Source organism: Microplitis mediator, chromosome 7 (genome assembly GCF_029852145.1).
Source record: "Microplitis mediator isolate UGA2020A chromosome 7, iyMicMedi2.1, whole genome shotgun sequence".
In the NCBI taxonomy this organism is placed as follows: Eukaryota; Metazoa; Arthropoda; class Insecta; order Hymenoptera; family Braconidae; genus Microplitis; species Microplitis mediator.
In genome coordinates this window covers 17,951,342-17,974,215 of record NC_079975.1, presented here as the reverse complement: position 1 = coordinate 17,974,215, position 22,874 = coordinate 17,951,342, and the positions used below count along the sequence as shown (strand labels likewise).

The 22,874-nt window shown below is 31.8% G+C and overlaps 2 protein-coding genes across 2 annotated transcripts; both read right to left on the bottom strand.

The window, feature by feature from the left end:
- Positions 1 to 1,428: 1,428 nt before the first annotated feature.
- LOC130671506 (uncharacterized) lies at positions 1,429 to 4,149 on the bottom strand. Its single transcript, XM_057475434.1, has 3 exons — positions 3,985 to 4,149; positions 3,730 to 3,792; positions 1,429 to 3,413 (listed from the first exon to the last, which is right to left on the bottom strand). The coding sequence occupies exons 1-3, from the start codon at positions 4,058 to 4,060 to the stop codon at positions 2,530 to 2,532; spliced, it is 1,023 nt and encodes a 340-aa protein (XP_057331417.1). The 5' UTR covers positions 4,061 to 4,149; the 3' UTR covers positions 1,429 to 2,529.
- A 12,151-nt stretch (positions 4,150 to 16,300) lies between these two features.
- LOC130671949 (mucin-2-like) lies at positions 16,301 to 18,640 on the bottom strand. Its single transcript, XM_057476099.1, has 4 exons — positions 18,539 to 18,640; positions 18,286 to 18,468; positions 17,790 to 18,198; positions 16,301 to 17,688 (listed from the first exon to the last, which is right to left on the bottom strand). Exons 1-4 carry the CDS (start codon positions 18,638 to 18,640, stop codon positions 16,301 to 16,303), a joined length of 2,082 nt encoding a protein of 693 aa, XP_057332082.1.
- Positions 18,641 to 22,874: the final 4,234 nt, after the last annotated feature.

Sequence of the window (22,874 nt, the reverse complement as noted above, 5' to 3'; positions counted from 1 at the left end):
GTAATCTTAATGTAATGCTGTATATTATCATAGAGGCCCACAGCTACAATTGGGCATATCCAGGTACATAACATTAAACCTGGCTAAAAAATCCAATCTGGAGAGTCCGATTGATATAAGTAGATGTAAGGCCCTCTTGATTGTAATTTACACATAAAAATATAGTACATTAATATTATTATGAAACTGGATACTCGAATAGAAAACGATCGTTATCATTGCGTATGTTACTGGATTTTCTTATAGAGTTCACTAGCTATAGTACATCTTGGTAAATCCAGATAGGAATTCTCTATACATATAAATTCCATTAAGCTTTCCATTTTTTCTTTTGAAAATTTCTATAGGTATGTATATGGATTTGCAGCGACAAAAGCACATTAGGTCCCAATACACTTAATTCTTATTGGAATCTATTGGATTATTTCAACAGGGTATGGTTTGATTTTGTTACTCCCAAGCCTTGGGGGTAACCATGGGGCCAGGCGTGGTCCGAGCCTTGGTCTACTCGTTTCATTACTTTACATTAAGCTTCGGGAATAATCTGCCAGAGCGTGTTCTGTCTACTTCGATAAACGGTAAATATAACCTGCAAAAATATTTTAATTTATCACCATGTCTCGTAAACGTTCCTCCGACTCAAATTCTTATTATAAAGTTAAAAAACAAAGATACTTGGAAAATGTAACATCTGACTCTGAGTGGGAGATACAACAAGTATCAGTAATGTGAGTGAAAAAATAATTGGAAATTATAATAAATCTAACAACAATAACAATAATCACAATAATAACAATGAGCGTAAAATTTCTTTCAGTAAGTTACATCAATTATTAATATTAATATATACTATAATTTAATATTAATAAATGGTTTATGATGGAATATTTTATTTTAGGCAACTCAATTAGTTACGAAATAACATTTTCGTCGGGTAGTTTCCATGTTGAGCCCTTAAATGAAACGGTAAATAATGAAAATGTGAATGGTGATGTCCAAGAAAAAAATGTTTCAGATTCAAAATTTCGTTACTTAAGTAATTTCTATTATTATAAGTTTCTATTTAAGATCAGTGTCACCAACTTTTCGAAAACTTTTCCCCCAAAGCTATTTCAAAATCTTCCAAATTCAAACGAAAACTCCCCAAACCCCGAAGTTAATAAGTTATACAATTTTTAATCAATCTATACAATTACATTAATTATTTAAAATGAGTAATTGTGATAGATAATATAATTAAATATTTTTATCATTTTCAATAATCAATTCCATTAATTGACCTGCATAACTTATCATTTTTTTATGAGTAAAATGGTTCTATTAAACAATACAGAAAATTAAAATAATTTATTTTTATTGATATTAATCAATACAAATAGACTTAGATTAATAAAAAGTATATATTATAAGTACATTAATTTAGGTAGTTATATTTTTTTAACGCATGAATAATAAATAAATTTGAAGCATGAAAGTTTATAATTCATTTAAAACCGAAAACAAATCATCAGCTTCCTGTTGATCGTTTGTGTTGGTATTTTTAAAATCGTACATTTCTACGTTAAATAATTTCAGCATACTAGCAGAAGGATTAAAATTTACACAAGAACCGCCACTTCGCTGTAAGCTGAATCTGGTCATCATTAGACTTTGGAGCAAATCAAGTGATAGTCTATTTCTTAATTTATTTTTTATGATAGTGTAAGTAGAAAACGCACGTTCTACACTTGCATTTGAAATTGGCACAGTTAACAGAGCCGTTGCGAATTTCGAGATATTTTTGAAACGTCGATTTCCTGCAGCATCAGAGTCTTCATATACTTCCGCATAAAATTCAACTGAGCTAGCGAGATTGCGCCATGACTTATTATGTAATTTATTCCATTCCAATTCTATCTCACTCTTATTTCCATATAAATTACTTCTTTGGAAATTGGTCAAAATATTACTCAAATTTGGTTTTACTTGTGCTGTGGCGATATTAGGATGGAGATCAGCCATCATTTTGAGTATTGATAGATTATCGGGCAATCGCATTTGTATCTTTTCAGCTAAAATACACAAGAAACTTTTACATCTTTCTTTAACGTCTTCTAAGTCTGCAGTATTAATATCTTTAGCAATCGGATTGAATTCATAGCCGAAATAGATAGATGATACATGCATCAAATACAGCTTAAAATCAAATGACACTAACTCACTATCCCTTAGTTTCAGTAATTGCGATGGCACAACAATTCTTTGCAATAAACTTTTAAACAATAAGAATAAATCCTCAAAGAGCTTCATAGGTTCAACGTTGTCGCTTTGAAACAAAACATTCAGCTCAATTACGGATTTTAATTCGGCTTTTAAAAAAACTAAAAACGCCTTATAAGGTACTCGAGTCATCGTATCATACAATATGGAAGCTGCATAGCACTCTTTTTGACACATAGTGAAGTACAATTTCAATTCTTCCCATTGGTCTAGAATTGTTTGGATGGCATCATAACGCGCCAGCCAGCGAGTGCCGCTGAGACCTTGAATTTACTTGGAGTTTCGATTATCGTTCATAGTTTCATATAAATCTTTGTATTTTTCTATTCGTTTAGGGCTGTATGCAAAATAATTATGTGCTTCCCTAACGAAATGCTCTAGCCGACTAGGCAGCGCAGCAGCGGCATCTTCGGCACATAAATGAAGGGAATGACACACACATCTCATTATAATTAAATCATTTAATTCTCTCTTAAAAATAGCAGTAACAGAATTTTTTTTTCCAATCATAACACTTGCTCCGTCAACGCCAATTCCGACCATATTTTGAATTTTGAGATTGTCTTTTTCTAGTTGCGATTTTATAGCTTGGTGAACAGATTTCGCATCACAGTCAACTATTTTTATCAGCCGATAAAATGTTGTCACCACTTCCTTTTTTGGTACAGAAAAAAATCGCAACATCACACATAATGTTTTTTGAGTTGAAGTATCAGTGCTTTCATCAATTATAATTGAATAAAGAGAATCTCCTATTTCTTCAATTAATTGATCAAGTATGCATGGGCCCAATACATTTTTTATCAACGTGGTGCATTTAGTCCGGTGGAGTTTCAATCTTGCAAGTGTGTCTGATGACGGATCCAGTTTAGGCAGAATATCGACCATATGATCGACAGTTTTTACAGAGCAATGCTCAGCAATGAACGCAGCTATTTTTAACTCTGCTATTTCTATATGATCTGTCACAGTGGGTTTGAACGTGAGATCTAATGATTTACTTTCAAGAGCTGATTTGTTTTTTATTACACAGTTTTCATGCTTTTTACTCTTTGAATGTTCCAGCAAACCCTTTTTATGTGCAGATAGCGTTGTGCGGCAATATTTACAGTAAGCAAACTCCGGTTGTCCACTGGGATCAGCTCCTATCCAATCTGTTAACAATATTAGTTTTAGCTTAAATATGCTTCATATTCATAAGAATTATTAAATTAAGTGACGTCAAATAGTAATTATGAATGAAATGAATAGAATTAGTATAATATATAGTTTATGAAAAAAATTTGCCTGTGAAATTTCAACTCGATGATGATCATACATAGTGAGACATAATGACATAGTAAGAAAATCTTATGTGTTTGAAAAGAATGTATAAATTATAAAAAAATGATTTAAAATCCTACACCAGAAATATTTCATGCTACTAAAAATTTAAAACATTTTACATTTCACGAATGAAATGAACATTACCTAAATATCTTATTTTGATTGAATAGTTCTTTGACAGCTTGTCTGTGAATTTCCTAGAAAATCCTGGGCAGTACAAATTTTTTTGTTTAAAATACATTTAATCAGTATGCTTAACCTCACTATTGCCTTTCTCTTTATCGATCTAATTTGTTTTATTTATTGTTTCATTAACCGGAATAAATAATAAAGGGACAAGGCATTTGGTGAGAATAAACCTGCTTAAATTATAATAAAATAAATATGTACTTAAAAAACCTTTTAGTTCAGCTTCTCTCTCCCATTTCTTCGTGTATTTTTGAGAATAGCTTGCAGATATATTTACTTTTGGCATCTTTTTTAATTATTAAATAATCAGTCAAATAAACTTTTATCAATAACAGTCCAACGAAAATAAACGATACATAGACCAAAACAAAATATACTTAGAAAAAATATGTATATAGTAGTTCGTATAATGTGTGTAATGTCTCGGACGATCTTGGCGCTGTAAGCGCCACATCCTGTAGCATTCTATACGATGTATATCTATACATATTTGCTGAAGGCGCAAAGCTCGTAATGAATGCATAGTTAGTTGAGACTTTTGAATCGAACTAAAAAAAAACATTAGCAAAAAATTTTTAACGTTCACTCTAAAAATTTCCCTAAAAAAATTTTCTCTCTAAAAAATCCCCTGTTTAAATTATTTCTCCCTAAATTTAGGGGGAAAATCCCCAAGTTGGCATCATCTTAAATTAAGATACATGACATTTTTTAATAATTACTTTACTACCCTGGTTAAAAAAGAGAATTAAAGAGGATTAAAAATGAATTGAATCCTTTTTAATTCTCTTTAGAGAATTAAATAAAATTAAGGAGAAATCATATTTTGAAATTTTTGATACTTTTAAATTCTCTTCAGAGAATTAAATAGAATTAAAAAGAAGTCATATTTTGAAATTTTTAATACTTTTAAATTCTCTTCAGAAAAATCGAATATATTTGTGATCCAAAAATAATAAAAAAAAATAAAAAAGTTTATTCTAATGCCGTTTAACCTTGCCTAAGTAATGATACATTCTCATTTCAGTACAATGAGAAAAATGTAATTACTTGCTTAAAAATGAGTGCACAGTGATGACTAGTACATATTTTTGTAGGAAATTTCCCGCTCTTCAAAAAAGGTCTCTTAGCTTTAAGTTGAAAGAAAAGTTTCACAAACCAACACAAAATTTTGCTCTGATGATATAAAAAATTTCTTTTTTTTCGAGCTTAAATATCTCTTAAACGGTTGAGTTTACCGAAAAAATTATAGAGACCTTTTTTGTAGAGCGGTAAATTTCCGACGAAAAACTGTTAAAAGCCTACGTAAACATTCGTTTGCTGGAGAGTTATAGAATTTTAATCGAAAAACATTCATTCTTAAATCTATCAACTTTGAGCTTCGATATCACTTAAATGGTTGGATTTAGGGAAAAAGTGTTGGATACCTTTTTTGAAGAGCAATAAATTTCCTACAAGAAAGTTTACAGCGCTTAATTTTATGTCTAGGTGTTAGAGAGTTATAAAATTTCAAACAAAAACGCAAATTTTTTGAAACAAATCTCACTTTGACCTTCAATATCTCTTAAACAGTTGGATTCACGAAAAAAACATAAGAGACCTTTTTTGAAGAGCGGGAAATTTCCTACAAAAATATGTACTAGTCATTACTGTGCACTCATTTTTAAGCAAGTGATTACATTTTTCTCATTGTACTGAAATGAGAATGTATCATTACTTAGGCAAGGTTAAACGGCATTAGAATAAACTTTTTTATTTTTTTTTATTATTTTTGGATCACAAATATATGATTTATATCATACCCAAGTAAAAAAATCTAATTTGGTAAATAACGGACATCCTAATATCTATATATATATATATATATATATATATATATATATATATATATATATATATATATATATATATATATATGTTGCGTAATCACAACTACATTCAAATTTGAATGTAGTTGAACTTCCGGCAAATAGAGGCAGCACCTACTGGGGCCTAGTGTCTATCTATTCAAACTTGACTTGCGCTGTGCGACGCATGCGCATGGATTTTTCCTGCCTCGTGGCAAGAAGACCGACGCCATTATCTATTCGTTTTATACAATCTCAAGAGTCACCACGTGTTTTGTATAATCTATTAAAATTGCGCTCATCTCGAGTAAATCATTAAAAGTAATCAATAAACTACGTTAAGGGTTCATAACTCTATCTAAAAATATAATTATTTTTATAATTGCGAGCACCAGAGCTCAAAAAATAAATATAAAACAACTTCAAGAAATCCAGCGTTCTACAACCTGTTCCTCACGAGGTTATATCATCGAGAAAGCAACAGGTGCATTTTTCATTAAACATTTACTTGCTATCAGTGCTCAATTAATTTAAAAGACTCAGTTTTATTATTTATTTAATTATCATTATGCTCAATTTCTTAATTAATTTAAAAGTTATGTTTCGCTCAGTAGCCTCTGCTATCATGCTACCACGTGTTCAACAAATAAATTAAAATCAGTGTAATTTATCATGAGCTCATTAAATTCAATTCAATTAAGTGATCATCACTATTAAAAACTCAATAACAAAATTATTTATGTATTCAGTGCTATTAAAAATAGTAATTACGTGTTCAAATAATTCACTTCGCTCAGTAACCTCTGACATCATGTTACTTATTATCATGACAATTTTGTAATCAACTCAGTGTTCAATTTAACTCAACTTGATTATTTTTAATTCATTATTTACTCGAGCTCAACTCAATATTTTGTATTCAATCATTCACGTATTCATGAGCTCAGACATTTAACAGTATTTATAAATTAAGTAACTATTTAATTTGCAACCTAGTGATATTTTGTGCTGTGACAAATAAAAATATTGTTATATTTTTAAATATGCGTATTTTTCAAACATCCCAACCACCAACCAGTCCTGGCATGTCTTTATTTAATTAATATTACAACAATATATATATATATAGGATGTGGTGTAGGGTATACTACGCCACTACCAGTAGGTATTTCCCACTCTGCTACGCAAAGTTCACTTGGTAGCAGTGGAGTGATGTCTGACGATAACGTCCGCTGCATTTGCTTTTAACACTTCTACTATAAGTGTCCATATCCAAGAAGCCCGCACGCTCTAGCGGTGAGCACGGAACTAACTTTCGCTCACTTACTTTCTCCCGCCAGATTGTCGGTCGGCGAGCGTCTCACGATCACTCTTACATTTTTTCCCGTTGCCTTTTTCTCTTTTAATTACTTTTTTTTTCCAAAAATTTTTCCATAAAAAAAAAATAAAATTTCACGTATAAAATTAGCATTTCTTTTCTTTCCCAGAATAAAATTTTAATATATAAATAATTACGAATCATTGTTATTTTGTTTTTTCAAAGTTTAAAAGAAAAATAATTTTTTTTGTTATGGTTACAATTCTCTCGAATTCTCAGCGAGAACAGGAATAGCAACATTATTTTAGAATTAAAAAGAATTAGTTAGAATTAAATTTTTTCGAATCCTTTTTTATTCTCTTGAATCCTCCGCGAGAACAGAAATTGAATATTATTTTACAATAAAAAAGAATTAGTTAAAATTAAACTTTTTTCAATCCTTTTTTATCCTATTGAATCCTCCGCGAGAACAGAAATTCAATACTACTTTGGAATTAAAAAGAATTAGTTGGAATTAAACTTTTTCGAATCCATTTTTATTCTCTTGAATCCTCCACGGGAACAGAAATTAAATATTATTTTAGAATTAAAAAGAATTAGTTAGAATTAAACTTTTTAATTCCAAAGTGGAATTCGAAAGTATTGAAAAGAATTCAATCTTTCATCATTTCAATTTAGGTATTGAGAAGGATTCGGAAAGATTCAAAAATTTCAATTCATTTCAATCTTTTTCAATCCCACTCATGACCCGAAATGTGAAATTATTTAGGTATTGAGAAGGATTCAGAAAGATTCAAAAATTTCAATTCATTTCAATCTTTTTCAATCCCACACTTGATCCGAAATATCGGACTATTTAGGTATTGAGAAGGATTCAGAAAGATTCAAAAATTTCAATTCATTTCAATCTTTTTCAATCCCACACTTGATCGAAATATCGGATTATTTAGGTATTGAGAAGGATTCGGAAAGATTCGAAAATTTCAATTCATTTCAATCTTTTTCAATTCCACACATGACCCGAAATGTGATATTATTTAGGTATTGAGAAGGATTCAGAAAGATTCAAAAATTTTAATTCATTTCAATCTTTTTCAATCCCACACTTGATCGAAATATCGGATTATTTAGGTATTGAGAAGGATTCGGAAAGATTCAAAAATTTCAATTCATTTCAATCTTTTTCAATTCCACACATGACCCGAAATGTGATATTATTTAGGTATTGAGAAGGATTCAGAAAGATTCAAAAATTTCAATTCATTTCAATCTTTTTCAATCCCACACTTGATCCGAAATGTCGGATTATTTAGGTATTGAGAAGGATTCAGAAAGATTAAAAATATCAATTCATTTGAATCTTTTTCAATTCCTCGGAAGTTCAGAAATTCTTTTATTATTTTGGGATTGAAAAGTATTCATTTTATGTCAAAATGAATACCTTAGGGTATAGAAAGTATTCGAAAGGATTCATTTCTCATCATTTTCAATACTTTTCAATTCACTTTTTTAATCAGGACAAATAAAATCGTTACAATAAGACCTAGATTAAGATGAGATATTCACAATAATCGATTAAATATAAGACTTTTAAAAAATTACTCAGTAGTAGAGTAAAACATAGTCTAGCAACGTTAATATAAACACAGAAAATGTGGGTGCAATATAGGTATTGTAAATTAGTGTGTGTGAGCTTGGATTAGTATGCATGCACTTGTTACGTCCCAGCCTGTATGGCAGATGACGTAAGCTTTTACTTCCTTAATTACCGACCTGAAACCTAACTAATTATATCGAATATCGATAATCTAGTAATTCCAATAATATTTAATTAATCATATAAAATAATATAATATAATAATAGAATAATATTATTTAAGACATTTGAACGTTAAGGATATGAGTAATAGTTGATAAACTTATTTTTCTATATTTTATCAAATATAAATAAGCGCTGACGCCTCGAGTTAATCCTCGAGACGTGCAGCTGCACAAATATCTATTTTGTTTAAGATAGCTTTTGTTAATAGATAAGTGACTCATTTGTTAGTAACAAAAATGGAGAGATCGTAAGAACTGAGTATTTTCAATAAATATTGGAATGGATCATTCGAGAACATGCGTTATCTCGAATGACCCCTCCATATGACTCGATGCGCGGGTCTGATGTCCAAACGTATTGATAAGAGTTACTCTAGTTTTTCTCGATCAAGAGAAGTCAGTCTGAATTATAGAATCATCGAGAGCAGTCAGGCTCAATATTAAAAATTCAACTTCGTTCTCACATTCTCGAAGCTATTGTTAAGAATAACTTAACAATATTATAATACCAGAATTGTACATTTCACAAATTCTCCAACTATCACTTTATTCATTGAATAAAACAGATCCAGACAATATATTTAATAACATCTAAATATAACCAGTTTATTTCAACCACCAAATGGTGGCTGTTCAACCCATACTTAATTATTATTTATAATTATATGTAAGTTCTCATCACGTCCAATTTAAATCGACCGCTCAACTACGCCAGCGCCAAAACATCAACCAGGACGTAACACACTATACCTATACCTTGAGAGAGGGTGTTGAGGGGCAAGGTTCATAGTGCTAGTATGTTCCAGAAGATACCAGAATGTATTAGCTATCCCTGATTAAACAAAATGATTAAAAATGATTTCACACGTTAAATGTCCATAAGAGACAGGATTAGAAATGATTTGAAGGATTAAAAAGTATTTAAAATGATTAAAAAACAAATCATTTTAAATCATTTTGTTTAATCAGGGATACTAATGACCATTGCCAATCTATGTATAGTGGTTAGTTCTTACCAGTACACCATCCTAAACGGACGTGTATCTTGTATCTATATATATTGTAATATACCTGTAATATACTTAACGTAATAACCACGAATACTAATATCTTATTTATTAATAACCTGCTCGTCCTTATCATCATTTAAAACAAAAAATAACAATTTTTTGCAACGGCCCAGGATTACTCGAAATTAGAGAGTAATTTTTATCGAAAAATTCTTTCCGTGTATAAAAATAAAATTCATAATGGAAAATTAAACGTTTAAAAAATAGTATTAGTCAATCAATAACAAATCTTTTGTACATTTCATAAATGGACGGATTTTTGCAATAACGTCTTAACTAACCTTATATATTAAGACGTTATTGCAAAAATCCGACCAAATATTGTACACAGAAAAAAAGGTTGACTTGGCCTAAGATAATTTTTGCCTTCATTTTTTTATTCTTGGGCTGAGTAATTGGGTTTTTTTAATCCGAGAACATTTCCTTCGACTAATATTATAAAAATATTGTGTCAAGAATAAATAAATTTTAATTCAAGTTAAATAATCTTGATTCAAGAATAATTATTTTAAATCAAATTTATTTTGTTTCCAACCAAGTAAAAAAAACTATCAAAACAAGATACTTTTCTGTCTTGGTTGGTGAGTATAGTAAATTGTCACAATATATATCAACATCTCAAACCAAGAACTTTTTTTGCGTGGCAGAAGAACATTTACTCTCAGTTTGAGAAAACTACATTATCGACTCAAGACAACGGTCTATTGTAATGAGAAAATTTTTATTTTGATTTAAATAAATTATAATCTTAACTTAATAAAATAACTTTTCTTGAATCATGCAAATATTTACTTCACGGAAGACATAAAATTCTCCCATTGATGATTTTTTTTCTTGACTTAAAAAAAATGTAGTCTCGATTCAAGAAAATAAATGACTCTACTTGAAAAAATATATCGTCCTATATTTTTGAGTAAATTTAACCTAGTATAAATATTAAATGTTGTGAAGCAGGAAATTATATGTGTATATTCAGAATATCACGATACAGCAGTAGAGGGGATAAGAAATAAACATCCTCGATTAATGGTTTATGAACAACTTAAGAAAAAATAAATGGTTCGCTCATGGTAGGAATCGAACCCAGACCGATTCGGCATCACGCGAGAGCTTTACCAGTTATGCTATCCGATCATTCCCTGAACGTTCGTTTACTTTACCTATATCCAGTAAGCACACTGTACAATGTAGAGTCTACACTACCGCCACTTTAGTATAGTACAGTTAGCTTTCCCAAGAGAATTTTTGCGTTGGGCCGTGAACGCAGTTGCTGTTGGTTCAAACGTCTACGCTTACTCGCCGCGACACAACAAAATACTTGAACCAAGATATTTCTTACCATTGAGTCGAGTACTTTTAATTATTGACTCGAGTCACAAATTATCTCGATTCAAAATACATTATTCTTAAACAAAGTATATTTTACTTTTCGGACAATTGATTATATATTGGGGCAAAATATTTATTTTTCTCACTTTAAGAAAATATTTGTTACTTCAAGAAACATATATTATATCGGTTGAATAAAAAAAAAATCTTATGCCAAGATGACTAAATTTAAGAAAATTTTGTTCTTGAACCAAGAAAATTTTCGTTTTCATTCAAAATTGCAAAAAATATTCTTGCGGCAAGAAAAAATTTCTTGCGCCAAGATATCCTTTTTTTCTGTGTGCATCTAGTCTTCATTCATTGAATTTTAAGGATTGATCCGAGCACGTTGTTTGGTTTTCTAAGGCTCGGTCCAGATCTGAATCTGACATTTCTGAAGACTCGACCCAAGCCTGGTTCTTTTTTCCCCGACGCTCGACCCAAGCCTGGTTCTTTTTTTCCCGACGCTCGGCTCAAGCCTAGATTTTTTGTTTCCCGAGGCTCGGCTCAAGCCTCGATTTCTTGTTTCCCGAGGCTCGGCTCAAGCCTCGATTTTTTGTTTCCCGAGGCTCGGCCCAAGCCTGGTTTTTTTGTTTCCCGAGGCTGCGAACATGGCCATCATCCAAGGCTTGAACCAAGTCTGGTCCGTCTTGCCCAATGGTTCCTTCCTACCAGGGTAGTGACACTTGTGAAAAGGTACATTCGGACAAATAATTATTTCTACTTTCTAACGATGAATTAATAAAGAATCGACAGATAAAGTAGATTTCTTAAGGTAGTAAAATACACTAATGCAAAAAATTAAAGGAGCAGAAAAATTTTATAAATTTTTTAGTGATTTTTGGAAGGATGTAACTTGGTGAAAAATGATCGTATCGAGATTTTAAAAAAAGCATTTTACAGCTTGAAATCTCTAGTTTTGGTGCATTTTTTTCAAAATTTTTTAAAAGCTCCGGTTATTGCGCAAACATGAGAAATACCGCGAGACAAAAAATTTCTAATTTTTTTTTTTTTTCCGAAGAGCCCACGGACCGCGAAAAAATTCTTTCAACTAAACGAATGCATAGTTCGTTCAGCAAATTTATTCAGCTTCAATTTGGTTTTTTTTTTAACCTCGTAGGACGATTTGTCACCGAGATGTCAGCCTTCAAACAGAAAATGATCCTTTTGGCTTTGATCATCGATATTTCAGGTACCAATGATCGCACAGAAAGTTGAAGGGTGGCGGTGAAAACTTGAATAATTAATGAAACAGAAAAATTTTAGAAATTTTTTAGTGATTTTTGCAAGGCTGTAACTTCGTTAAAAATAATCGTATCGAAAAAGGAAAAACGGCGTTTTGTAGCTTGAAATCTCTAGTTTCGACGCGTTTTCATTAAATTTTTTTTAGACCTTTAGCAGTTGCGCAAACATGAGAAATACCGCGAGACAAAAATGTTCTAAATTTTTTATTTTCTTAAAGTGAGTCTACGAGCTGCAAAAAAAAAATTTCAGATAAACCAATGCATAGGTCGGTTAGCAAATTTAATCAGCTTTGAGTTGCATTTTTTTTTAGATTCGTACGATAACTTGTCGCTGGGAGCTATCAGCCTACCCTCGCAGATTTGAATCACGGTGGAAACACGGTGGGTTTGTTCCATTTTACCACTGTGATTACGCGGTGTATCCACCGTGATTACACGGTGGCTTGACCACCGTGTATACACGGTGTTTCCACTGTGATTACGCGGTGGATACACCGTGGAAACACGGTGGTGAAATAGCACAAAGCCACCGTGGAATCACGGTGGATACACCGCGTAATCACAGTGGGAACACCGTGTATACACAGTGGTCAAGCCACCGCGTAATCACGGTGGATACACCGCGTAATCACAGTGGATACACTGTGTATACCCGGTGGTGAAATGGAACAAACCCACCGTGTAACCACAGTGGATCCACGATGTTTACACTTTCACGGTGTTCCCACCGTGATTCAAATCTGCGAGGGTACAAACGAAAAATAATCCTTTTGGGTTTGATCATCGATATTTCAGGTACTAATAATCGCACAGTAAATTGGAGGGCGGCGTTAAAAACTTGAATAAATTCCTTACAAGATCCTTTCATCATTTAAAAGAAAAATTTTTTTTTTTTATTTTTAACATCCATTAGAAGTAAGTACAAAAAAATAACTTCTTTTGGTGTTTTAGTAAATCAACCACTACTCTGCAAGTATCGGTAAAAAAAATAATGTTGCCAAGGACTTTTTTAGTGTGATGTACCCTTAATAACCCTGCAAATTTTTAAATTGATCTATCGAGCCGTTTTTCGGGTCGGGTTGATCAAAGTTTTGCAAAACAATTAAAGGAACAAGTTTTGTTTCTCTAATTGTGTAATCATAATCAAAAGGAAAAAATGATTTTTTTTCGAATTTTCTTGAATTTTTGCGTTCGTTACACAGCAAATGCAAGAAGAAGACAAAAACAAAAAATTTCCCAAAAATGTTGAAAAAAATCAACTTTCGGAAATTGGTCGGACCAAGCTCCGAACGCTTATTTCGATGTATTAAGACGATATACATCGATTCGGAAATGTTTCGAAATACTTGGTTTTTTCAACTTTTTAGGCGGCGAAAACACGATTTTGTAAGTTTGGTCCTAACTATCGAAAATTTGTCGGACCAAGCTTAGAATGCTAATTTCAGTTTGTGAATAAGATATCTATCATTTCGGAGATGTTTCAAAAAACTTGGTTTTTGCGACTTTTCAGTCGGCGAAAACACGATTTTCTAGCTTTGGTCGAAACTATCGGAAATTGGTCGGACCAAGCTCAGAACGCTTATTTCGACGTATTAAGACGATATACATTAGGGTGTCCGTTATTTCCCAAATCGATTTTTCTTTATCGATCGCCCCCTGAATCTTTAGTTTGTGACCTAAAAAAAAAAATCCAACACAAACAGGCTCTTAATTTTCACATTAAACCGTGCCGAAATCATTTTATATTTCCCATTCAAATAACGTGGGATTTTTAGACTTTTGACTCTTAATTTTTTTTCTCAAAAACAAATGAGAGTAAAAATTTGATCGAAGCATATTCTGATAGGAAGTTGAACGCTCTACAAAAAAGTTCTCTTATGGATTTTTGATAAAATAACTCCTTCAAAAGTTATTTAACGTTAAACTTGTGTTTGTTATCAATCTTATAATATTTTTAATTCTATTTTCATTTTTACTGTTTTTGGCGATAAAATCGTTGAAATAAAAGATAATTGTTATTATCACTAGAGTACCGATGATCATTTATGTAGATTTCATGGCCTAAACAGAAAATCGAGAGAAAAAAAGACATTGTTTTATGAGAAGTAATAGAAATAACATATCTTTCCTCATAAAGACAAACTTTAAAATGAATTAATGGAAAGTGGTGAAATAAAAATGTAATAACTTCTTTGTCTATAATATTATAAGCAGATTTATCATCATTTTTGCTTTCTTTCGTAAGCCTTCTAAATAGTCGTTATTGCCCGCCCACGTTTCACTTATAATTTCAAAAAATTTCTATCAATGTTAAATCTTTTAAAAAATTGTAAGGAATCCGAATTCACTTACGAATTGTTAACAATTTAAAAGTAATTAATGATGTCACCGAAAGAGCAATTAAATTAACTTAAGAGTGTATCAACATTTTAACAACACGAGAAGACCAAAAACAATATTTGATTCAAGTTGTAAATTAGTACAAAACAAAATATCCTAATGCGCCATAGCTTTCTTGAAAAAAAATTATAAAGAAAGCAAAAATGATAATAAATCTGCTAATAACATTATAGACAAAGAAGTTTTTACATTTTTATTTTATCACTTTCCATTAATTCATTTTAAAGTTCGTCTGTATGAGGAAAGGTATGTTATTTCTATTACTTCTCATAAAACAATGTTTTTTTTCCCTTGATTTTCTGTATAGGCCATGAAATCTACATAAATGATCATCGGTACTCTAGTGATAATAATAATTAATTATCTTTTATTTCAACGATTTTATAGCCAAAAATGGTAAAAATGAAAATAGAATTAAAAATTTTATAGGATTGATAACAAACACAAGTTTAACGTTAAATAACTTTTGAAGGAGTTATTTTATCGAAAATCAATAAGAGAACTTTTTTGTAGAGCGTTCAATTTCCTATCAGAATATGCTTCGATCAAATTTTTACTCTCATTTGTTTTTGAGAAAAAAAATTAAGAGTCAAAAGTCTAAAAATCCCATGTTATTTAAATGGGAAATATAAAATGATTTCGGCACGGTTTAATGTGAAAATTAAGAGCCTGTTTGTGTTGGATATTTTTTTTTAGGTCATAAACTAAAGATTCAGGGGGCGATCAGTAAGTAAAAATCGATTTGGGAAATAACGAACACCCTAATATACATTGATTCGGAGATGTTTCGAAATACATGGTTATTTCGACTTTTTAGGCGGTGAAAACACGATTTTCCAACTTTGGTCCTAACTCTCGGAAATTGGTCGGACCAAGCTCAGAACGCTTATTTCAATGTATTGAGACGATATACATCGATTCGGAGATGTTTCAAAAATGTGTGTTTTTTCGACTTTTTAAGCAGCGGAAACAAGAATTTTGTAACATCTCCAAATGGTTGGATATCGTCTTGAGAAATTAAAATAATCATTCTAAGCTTGCTCCGACCAATTTCCGATAGTTTCGACCAAAGTTAGAAAATCGTATTTTCGCCGCCTAAAAAGTCGAGAAAGCCAAGTTTTTAAAAAAATCTCCGAATTGACAGATATCTTCTTTACACATCGAAATAAGCGTTCTGAGCTTGGTCTGACCGCTTTCCGATAGTTTCGACCAAAGTTAGAAAATCGTGTTTTCGCCACCTAAAAAGTCGAAAAGACCATGTATTTCGAAACATTTCCGAATCAATGTATATCGTCTTAATACATCAAAATAAACTTTCTGAGCTTGCACTGTTTAGACTTTTTTGGTGCGCGACGAATATTGACGCATTTAAAGTGGTACCAGTACCAGCATCCATCGCACATTATGCTAGCATTTTCTTTGGTTATTTCCAAATTGCATAAGTTGCATTCCCATAATCCCTCATTTTTTTTTTTTAACTGCATTGATTAAATCCTTGTAGGCGTCAGTTTCGAAATAATCCTGGAGATTTATAAATCTTTCCAGGGCATAAGGCACGGCATCAGAAAGATTTTTAATATGTTCAGCAAGATCGATTTTAGTTATTTTTTTTGATTTGTTTATAACTGATACAACTAAGTTTTCAGATATTAAGTGACTCATCAGTTTCTCTAACTCCTTACTATCTTTTTCTACATCAGTAGCATCAGTAGTAGATGAAACATTAACAACAGACGTAGCAGCATCTGAAGGCATATTGTGGGAAATATCGGGTTTAGATATAGGATTATCTTTAGTAGTGGGTGTATCTTCATCGTTAGGTGTTTCTGTAGCAGTTGAAATAATAGTTGTAGTAGTAGCAGTATTAGAAAGATTCATACCAGCGATAAGTTCTTGAGTTTCAGTATTTGACAAATTAATAGCAGTTGTAGTCGCATTGGAAGGTATATTGTGGGAAATATCGGGTTTAGATATAGGATTATCTTTAGTAGTGGGTGTATCTTCATCGTTAGGTGTTTCTGTAGCAGTTGAAATAATAGTTGTAGTAGTAGCAGTATTAGAAATATTCATACCAGCGATAAGTTCTTGAGTTTCAGTATTTGACAAATTAATAGCAGTTGTAGCCGCACTGGAAGGTATATTATTAAGAGAAATATCGGTTTTAGATATAGGATTCTCTTCAACTGTAGTTGTGTCTTCTTCGCTTGATGGTTCTGATGCTACTGAAATAATAGTCACAGTAGTAGTAGGCGGATTCATACCAACAACAAGTTCTTGAGTTTTAGCATTTGACAAATTAATAGTAGTTGGACCAGTGCTGAAAGGTATATTGTGACAAAGATCAATTTTAGATATAGGATTCTTTTCAACTGTAGGTGTATCTTCATCGCTAAAAGGTTCTGTAGTAGCTGGAATGATAGTTGTAGTATCATCAGTAGTAGGCGGATTTATATCAACGACAAGTTCTTGAGTTTCAGCATTTAACAAATTAATAGCAGTTATACCAGTGCTGAAAGATATATTGTGACAAAGATCAATTTTAGATATAGGATTCTCTTCAACTGTAGGTGTATCTTCATCGCTAAAAGGTTCTGTAGTAGCTGGAATAATAGTTGTAGTATCATCAGTAGTAGGTGGATTTATATCAACGACAAGTTCTTGAGTTTCAGCATTTAACAAATTAATAGCAGTTATACCAGTGCTGAAAGATATATTGTGACAAAGATCAATTTTAGATATAGGATTCTCTTCAACTGTAAGTGTATCTTCATAGCTAAAAGGTTCTGTAGTAGCTGGAATAATAATTGTAGAATCAGCAGTAGTAGGCGGATTCATATCAACGACAAGTTCTTGAGTTTTAGCATTTAACAAATTAATAGCAGTTATATCAGTACTAGATGGTGGAAAATATCGGTTGCATGTATAGGATTATCTTTAGTAGTGGATGTACCTTGATTGCTGGATTTTTCTGTATCAGTTGAAATAATAGTATCAATATCATTACGAGTAAAAACATTTCTAATCGGGTTTAGATGCTGTGATCCTACCGGTGGTCTTTTCTTCGCCTTCGGTCTTCCACGGGCTTTTTCACTATCAATTTGTATAAGGTTCCAATATTGCGGTGTATTAACGGTCTGTAAATTTGTTAATGACTCTTCTGTGGAACTGTCGTCTTCCAGTAATTCTAAATTGTTACATAGTGAATAAAATTGTTGTTGTGATACGTCATCATCGGATTCACTTAATAATTGGTCAACTATTATTGCCGTAGTGGCTATTGATGTGTTATTATCGGATAAGTTATTATTGACGTTAATTGTTTCGTCACTTGGCATTCTTTGAATACTATGCAGTAAAGACTGTAGTAAATTAATTTTCTTATCCATTCATTGACTATCTGATAGAATATTTATTTTAATATCTAGTAGAAGTTTATCTACTTTTACTTTTTTATTATTATGTAAAATATTGCGCTCGCTCTCACCATCGACGTTGACATTACTACCACTACCACTACTACTACTAGCCAGTCTTGAAGTACTTGCTGTACATGGATGTACCGTATTCACCGTATCACTTGAATCATCGTCGTCATGCTCTGTATTTTGTTGACCTGTGTTTGTATTTTCCTGAGGGAAAAAAAATAGTCTATAGTTCGAACTATAAAAGTTTCTAAATATATTCTGTAATGATAATTACCTCGAAGTCTGGATTATGGTTGTGGTCCGGTTTCCAAATTTTCACAATTAAAAGTTTCTGCTTGATGTCAAATCTCGCAATTAATTGAACCGGATAGTTCATTTTTTGTGACCTACAAACAAATATATATATATATATATAAGTATTGAAAAGATACATGAAGTTCAATAGTATAACCGTAAACCATTCAAATATTCGCGACGGAGACGTGATATTTCCCGTAAACCGTATATAATATAAATTTTAAAATAACAATTTCAAATAATATTCAAAATATCCCAAAAATTATAATAATAAATTGTAAATAAATAATAGTTGTGCCTGAACCAGCTCCTCAGGCTGGGTTAGTGCATGAGGGTGCCAGACCGTTTTTGCAACTTTTTATAAATAATTATTCTTCTCTTAATGATTGTTCACAATAATAAATAAATAAATTGACCACTGGGATAAAATGAATAAACTTAAATAAAATGAATCAAATATTCTCAAATGATACAAATAATGATAAAAATCCAAATAATAATTTGACTCAAATATTTCTCATAAATCTTTAAATGTTATGAATAAAAAAATAATAATTTAAATAGTTTTTATTTCAAATAAATATTATAATTCGGGAATTTTCCATCCGAATTATGACGTCAGTTCGTCGTCGTCAGGAAAAAATGGCACAAGACAGACAGTGATAGAATCTCCTTGTGGAAGTTTTTCGGAATTTTCTCTGAAAAACTCAGTTCTAAAGTTCTAAAGACTCAGAGTTTTTCAGAGAAAAGTCCGAAAAATTTCCACCAGGGTCAGCAGAGAATATATTCAAACAAGTGATAGCTACATATCTGTAGTCAGACATGGGAAAAAACATTATGTCAAGAAAATGCGCGATGCACTACAAAATGTCAAAGATACATTCTGAAATATATGTGAATACGAGCTAAAAAGCAGTGCTCAATTCCGGCTAATAGATTAAAATAATGTTACATAACAAATTTGCCAGTGTGGGAAAACATTTTGAGAGCTAAATGAAATTTTTTTGAATTTTATAAAGTCTTATAAAATTTTACAAAATTATATCTTTTGTGTATATACTTACAGCACTTGTTTTTTGCCGTGACCCTTGGAAGTGAATGTACCAAATTTTGGACAACGGTAAGTAAAGTCATAATATTTGAAACCTTCATAAATATTAGGCTTCTTGTTTTTTTTACAATATCTTTCCATTGTAGTAGAGTCTCTTCTACTTAACTTAAACTTTCCCTGATTAAAAAAGTGAATTGAAAAGTATTGAAAATTATTTCAATTCTTTTCAATCCCTCGGCGGTTTTGGAAAGTATTGAATGGAATTGAAATTTCGATCGTTTGAATACTTTCCAATTCCAAAGTGGAATTCAAAAGTATTGAAAAAAATTCAATCTTTCATCATTTCATCATCGGATTATTTAGGTATTGAGAAGGATTCGGAAAGATTCAAAAATTTCAATTCATTTCAATCTTTTTCAATCCCACACATAACCCGAAATGTGAAATTATTTAGGTATTGAGAAGGATTCAGAAAGATTAAAAATATCAATTCATTTGAATCTTTTTCAATTCTTCGGAAGTTCAGAAATTCTTTTATTATTTTGGGATTGAAAAGTATTCATTTTATGTCAAAATGAAAACCTTGGGGTATAGTGTTACGTCGTAAAATAGCTGAAAAATATTTTACACGTCAAGTAATATTCATTTGGTTAAATAAAAAGAAACTAGGTTTTCTTTGATTACTAGAAGTACCAGTTAAATAAATCCCGTTATTTCTCTCGCAAGAGCTCATAATGGGAGATTGATAAGAAAAAAATTAATATCTAATTAGGTCATGTAGATGATGCCACAATATGAGGCAATCGCCGGTTCTCCGGGAATTATTACCATAGTAAAAAAGAAATGATAACAATAGTCAGAATCTTTCGGCTTGTCTTTATACTCGCGATAAGCTAACAAGCTGCTACTCGATATTTGCCGAGGCTTACTTGTATCCGGTGATATAGAAATTCTAACGTGATACCTTTGTAATAACTTTTACGATTTCTTTATTCTATTAAAAATATTATAAAGTCATAGCTGAGATCTATGTTAAACACGATACCGCATCGGTATCTCTTATCAGCCGAGTTACTCAACAAAGAGGCAGCCATGCCGGCGCCGAATTTTATGATAGCCCGAGTTACAATTTTTAAAGTCTTTTATAACTGCAAAACCCACCGATCTGTAACTACAACTCTTAGTTTCCTAATACAAATTTGGCCCCTTCGTACCACCGACCTAGTTACTCCTTCATCGCACCAAATAATATTTTTACCTGATCTATGCATTCTCCGTTGTTGCCAAGCAAATCCACACTCACTAGAAATTCATACTTCTCCTCTCCTGGCGAATAAGCTGTTCGAATTCCCCTCTCTGTTACTAAGCGATCACCAGGTTAGCTCTTTCGTTTCTACGAGCTGTGCACCTGATCCATGTATTCCCCTTTGTTGCTAAGCAATCCCTATTCAAAAAATATTAAGACCCAGCTACCTCCTTTATTTCAATAAACTGCGCACCTAATCCACGCATTTCTCCTAGTTACCAAGCGCCTCTACTATAGAAGAGTTCTAGTCCCTCCTCCCCACTTCCTCTCTTATAACGGCAGTAGCCCACCTTCCAAAACAGAAGACCTTGTAACCACTTCTCTCTAACGCTTCCCCCACTCTAAGGAATCTAAGCATTGTTAAGAAGGGGACCGGTCTTCACTCGCCGGTAGCCATTATAATGCTCGGAGATTTCCCCGAAAAGATAAGACCTTCCATTTTAGTTTTTATTATTATCATTATGACTAGAGAAGCCTTAGAAGTTCTAGGCCATGTACCCCCCTTTCTGGCCGGTAAACGCCTAATCTCAAGCATATATAAAGAGGCCCACACGGGACCAGAGAGCCCACTTCTAATATTTTTTTTCGTCGTAACAAGTACATCCGTAATTACTCCCAATTTTCCTTTGTTGTAATCTCTTTTAAGAATCGTTAAACCCTTTAACGCTACGGTTGATTTAACGTCGTAAATCCAAGAATTACTTAACTTCTTAATCGTACGGTTTATATTACATTATTATACCGATTATTCGGAATTTATCCACCGATTATTTTTCATCTTTATTTCTCACACAATTTCTTTTCCCGCCAGTTCTTGTTATTTTAAATTAATTCTTGACTTTCGTAACGTCGTAAAGCGCTACAGTAACCGTATTTTCCCCTAAAAGAATTAAATTCATTCGATTTCTGAATTCACTCGGAAGTCTATTTTCATATAATCTCCCCTTTGAGGTTCAAAAATCGCGAAAATATTAAATTCAGTGACAACAGAATCAACCGAGAAGATCGTCCACTACGCATCCACCTTCGCACAAATCGCCGCCAAGCAGCCACACCTACAAATCGAGAAGAGTCCAAGTGCACTGTCCAGCCACCCCAGATCATCGTGATCATCATCGATATATGTACATTCTGAGTAATTGTCTTCAATAAACAAACCGCATCTGTAAGTCCTGACATTTTCATTGCTAATTTCAAGAACGTACACACCCTTCCTATCCCTATTCATGCTCGGCACCAAATAACGTGGTCCCCGTTACCCGAGTAAAGGACTTCAGTGTCTTGACTCAAAATAAGGGACTGAAGTACATGTTAGGTCAATCCGGACGTAACAATAGAAAGTATTCGAAAGGATTCATTTCTCATCTTTTTCAATACTTTTCAATTCACTTTTTTAATCAGGGAAATTATCACCTTGTCAAAAACATCGAATCTCTAATCTTTACATCAACACATACTCAGAATTTACAATATTTATTCTTTCGTAATAAAGAATTAACAATATTTAGAATGACAATATTTCAGAAATCCAATACTTCCGAAATTTCAAACTACGAACGCCAATTCTTCAGAATTACATTTTATACGAATGACCATTTTAGTAAAATTTTCTAAGCTTTGCTGACAGTCGGTATTACAGACTTTCCCTATGAATTTACCATTATCATGTGAGTGCTTTGGCGGATTGATTGTGTTTAAAAAATTTGTATGAATCGTTGTGTGTAATAATTATAAATGAATTTAACGAGTTTAATTTGTATGAAACGATTCAATTGAATGTACTTAATTAAGATAGAAGTGCTATTTGTGCCCAGTGTTTTATTTTTAGACCTTCAATATTTTATTTTAATTAATGGAGAAGTATAAAAAAAAAAAAAATTCATTCTAATACGTTAAAAAAAATTCCCTTTGAATGAATTAAAAAAAATTCATTATATCATCACGTACCTTGCGTAT

Bases quoted from the DNA above. Each gene is read 5' to 3' on its own strand.
- LOC130671506 (XM_057475434.1), bottom strand. From the start codon at position 4,060: ATGCCAAAAGTAAATATATCTGCAAGCTATTCTCAAAAATACACGAAG. The intron at 3,793-3,984 runs GTTTTTTAAGTA...TGTACTGCCCAG, and splicing joins GAGAGAAGCTGAACTAAAAG to GATTTTCTAGGAAATTCACA. The intron at 3,414-3,729 runs GTAATGTTCATT...TATTGTTAACAG, and splicing joins AATCAAAATAAGATATTTAG to ATTGGATAGGAGCTGATCCC.
- LOC130671949 (XM_057476099.1), bottom strand. From the start codon at position 18,640: ATGAACTATCCGGTTCAATTAATTGCGAGATTTGACATCAAGCAGAAA. The intron at 18,469-18,538 runs GTAATTATCATT...TTTTTCCCTCAG, and splicing joins ACCATAATCCAGACTTCGAG to GAAAATACAAACACAGGTCA. The intron at 17,689-17,789 runs GTACATCCACTA...CTAAAACTCAAG, and splicing joins AGAAAAATCCAGCAATCAAG to AACTTGTCGTTGATATGAAT.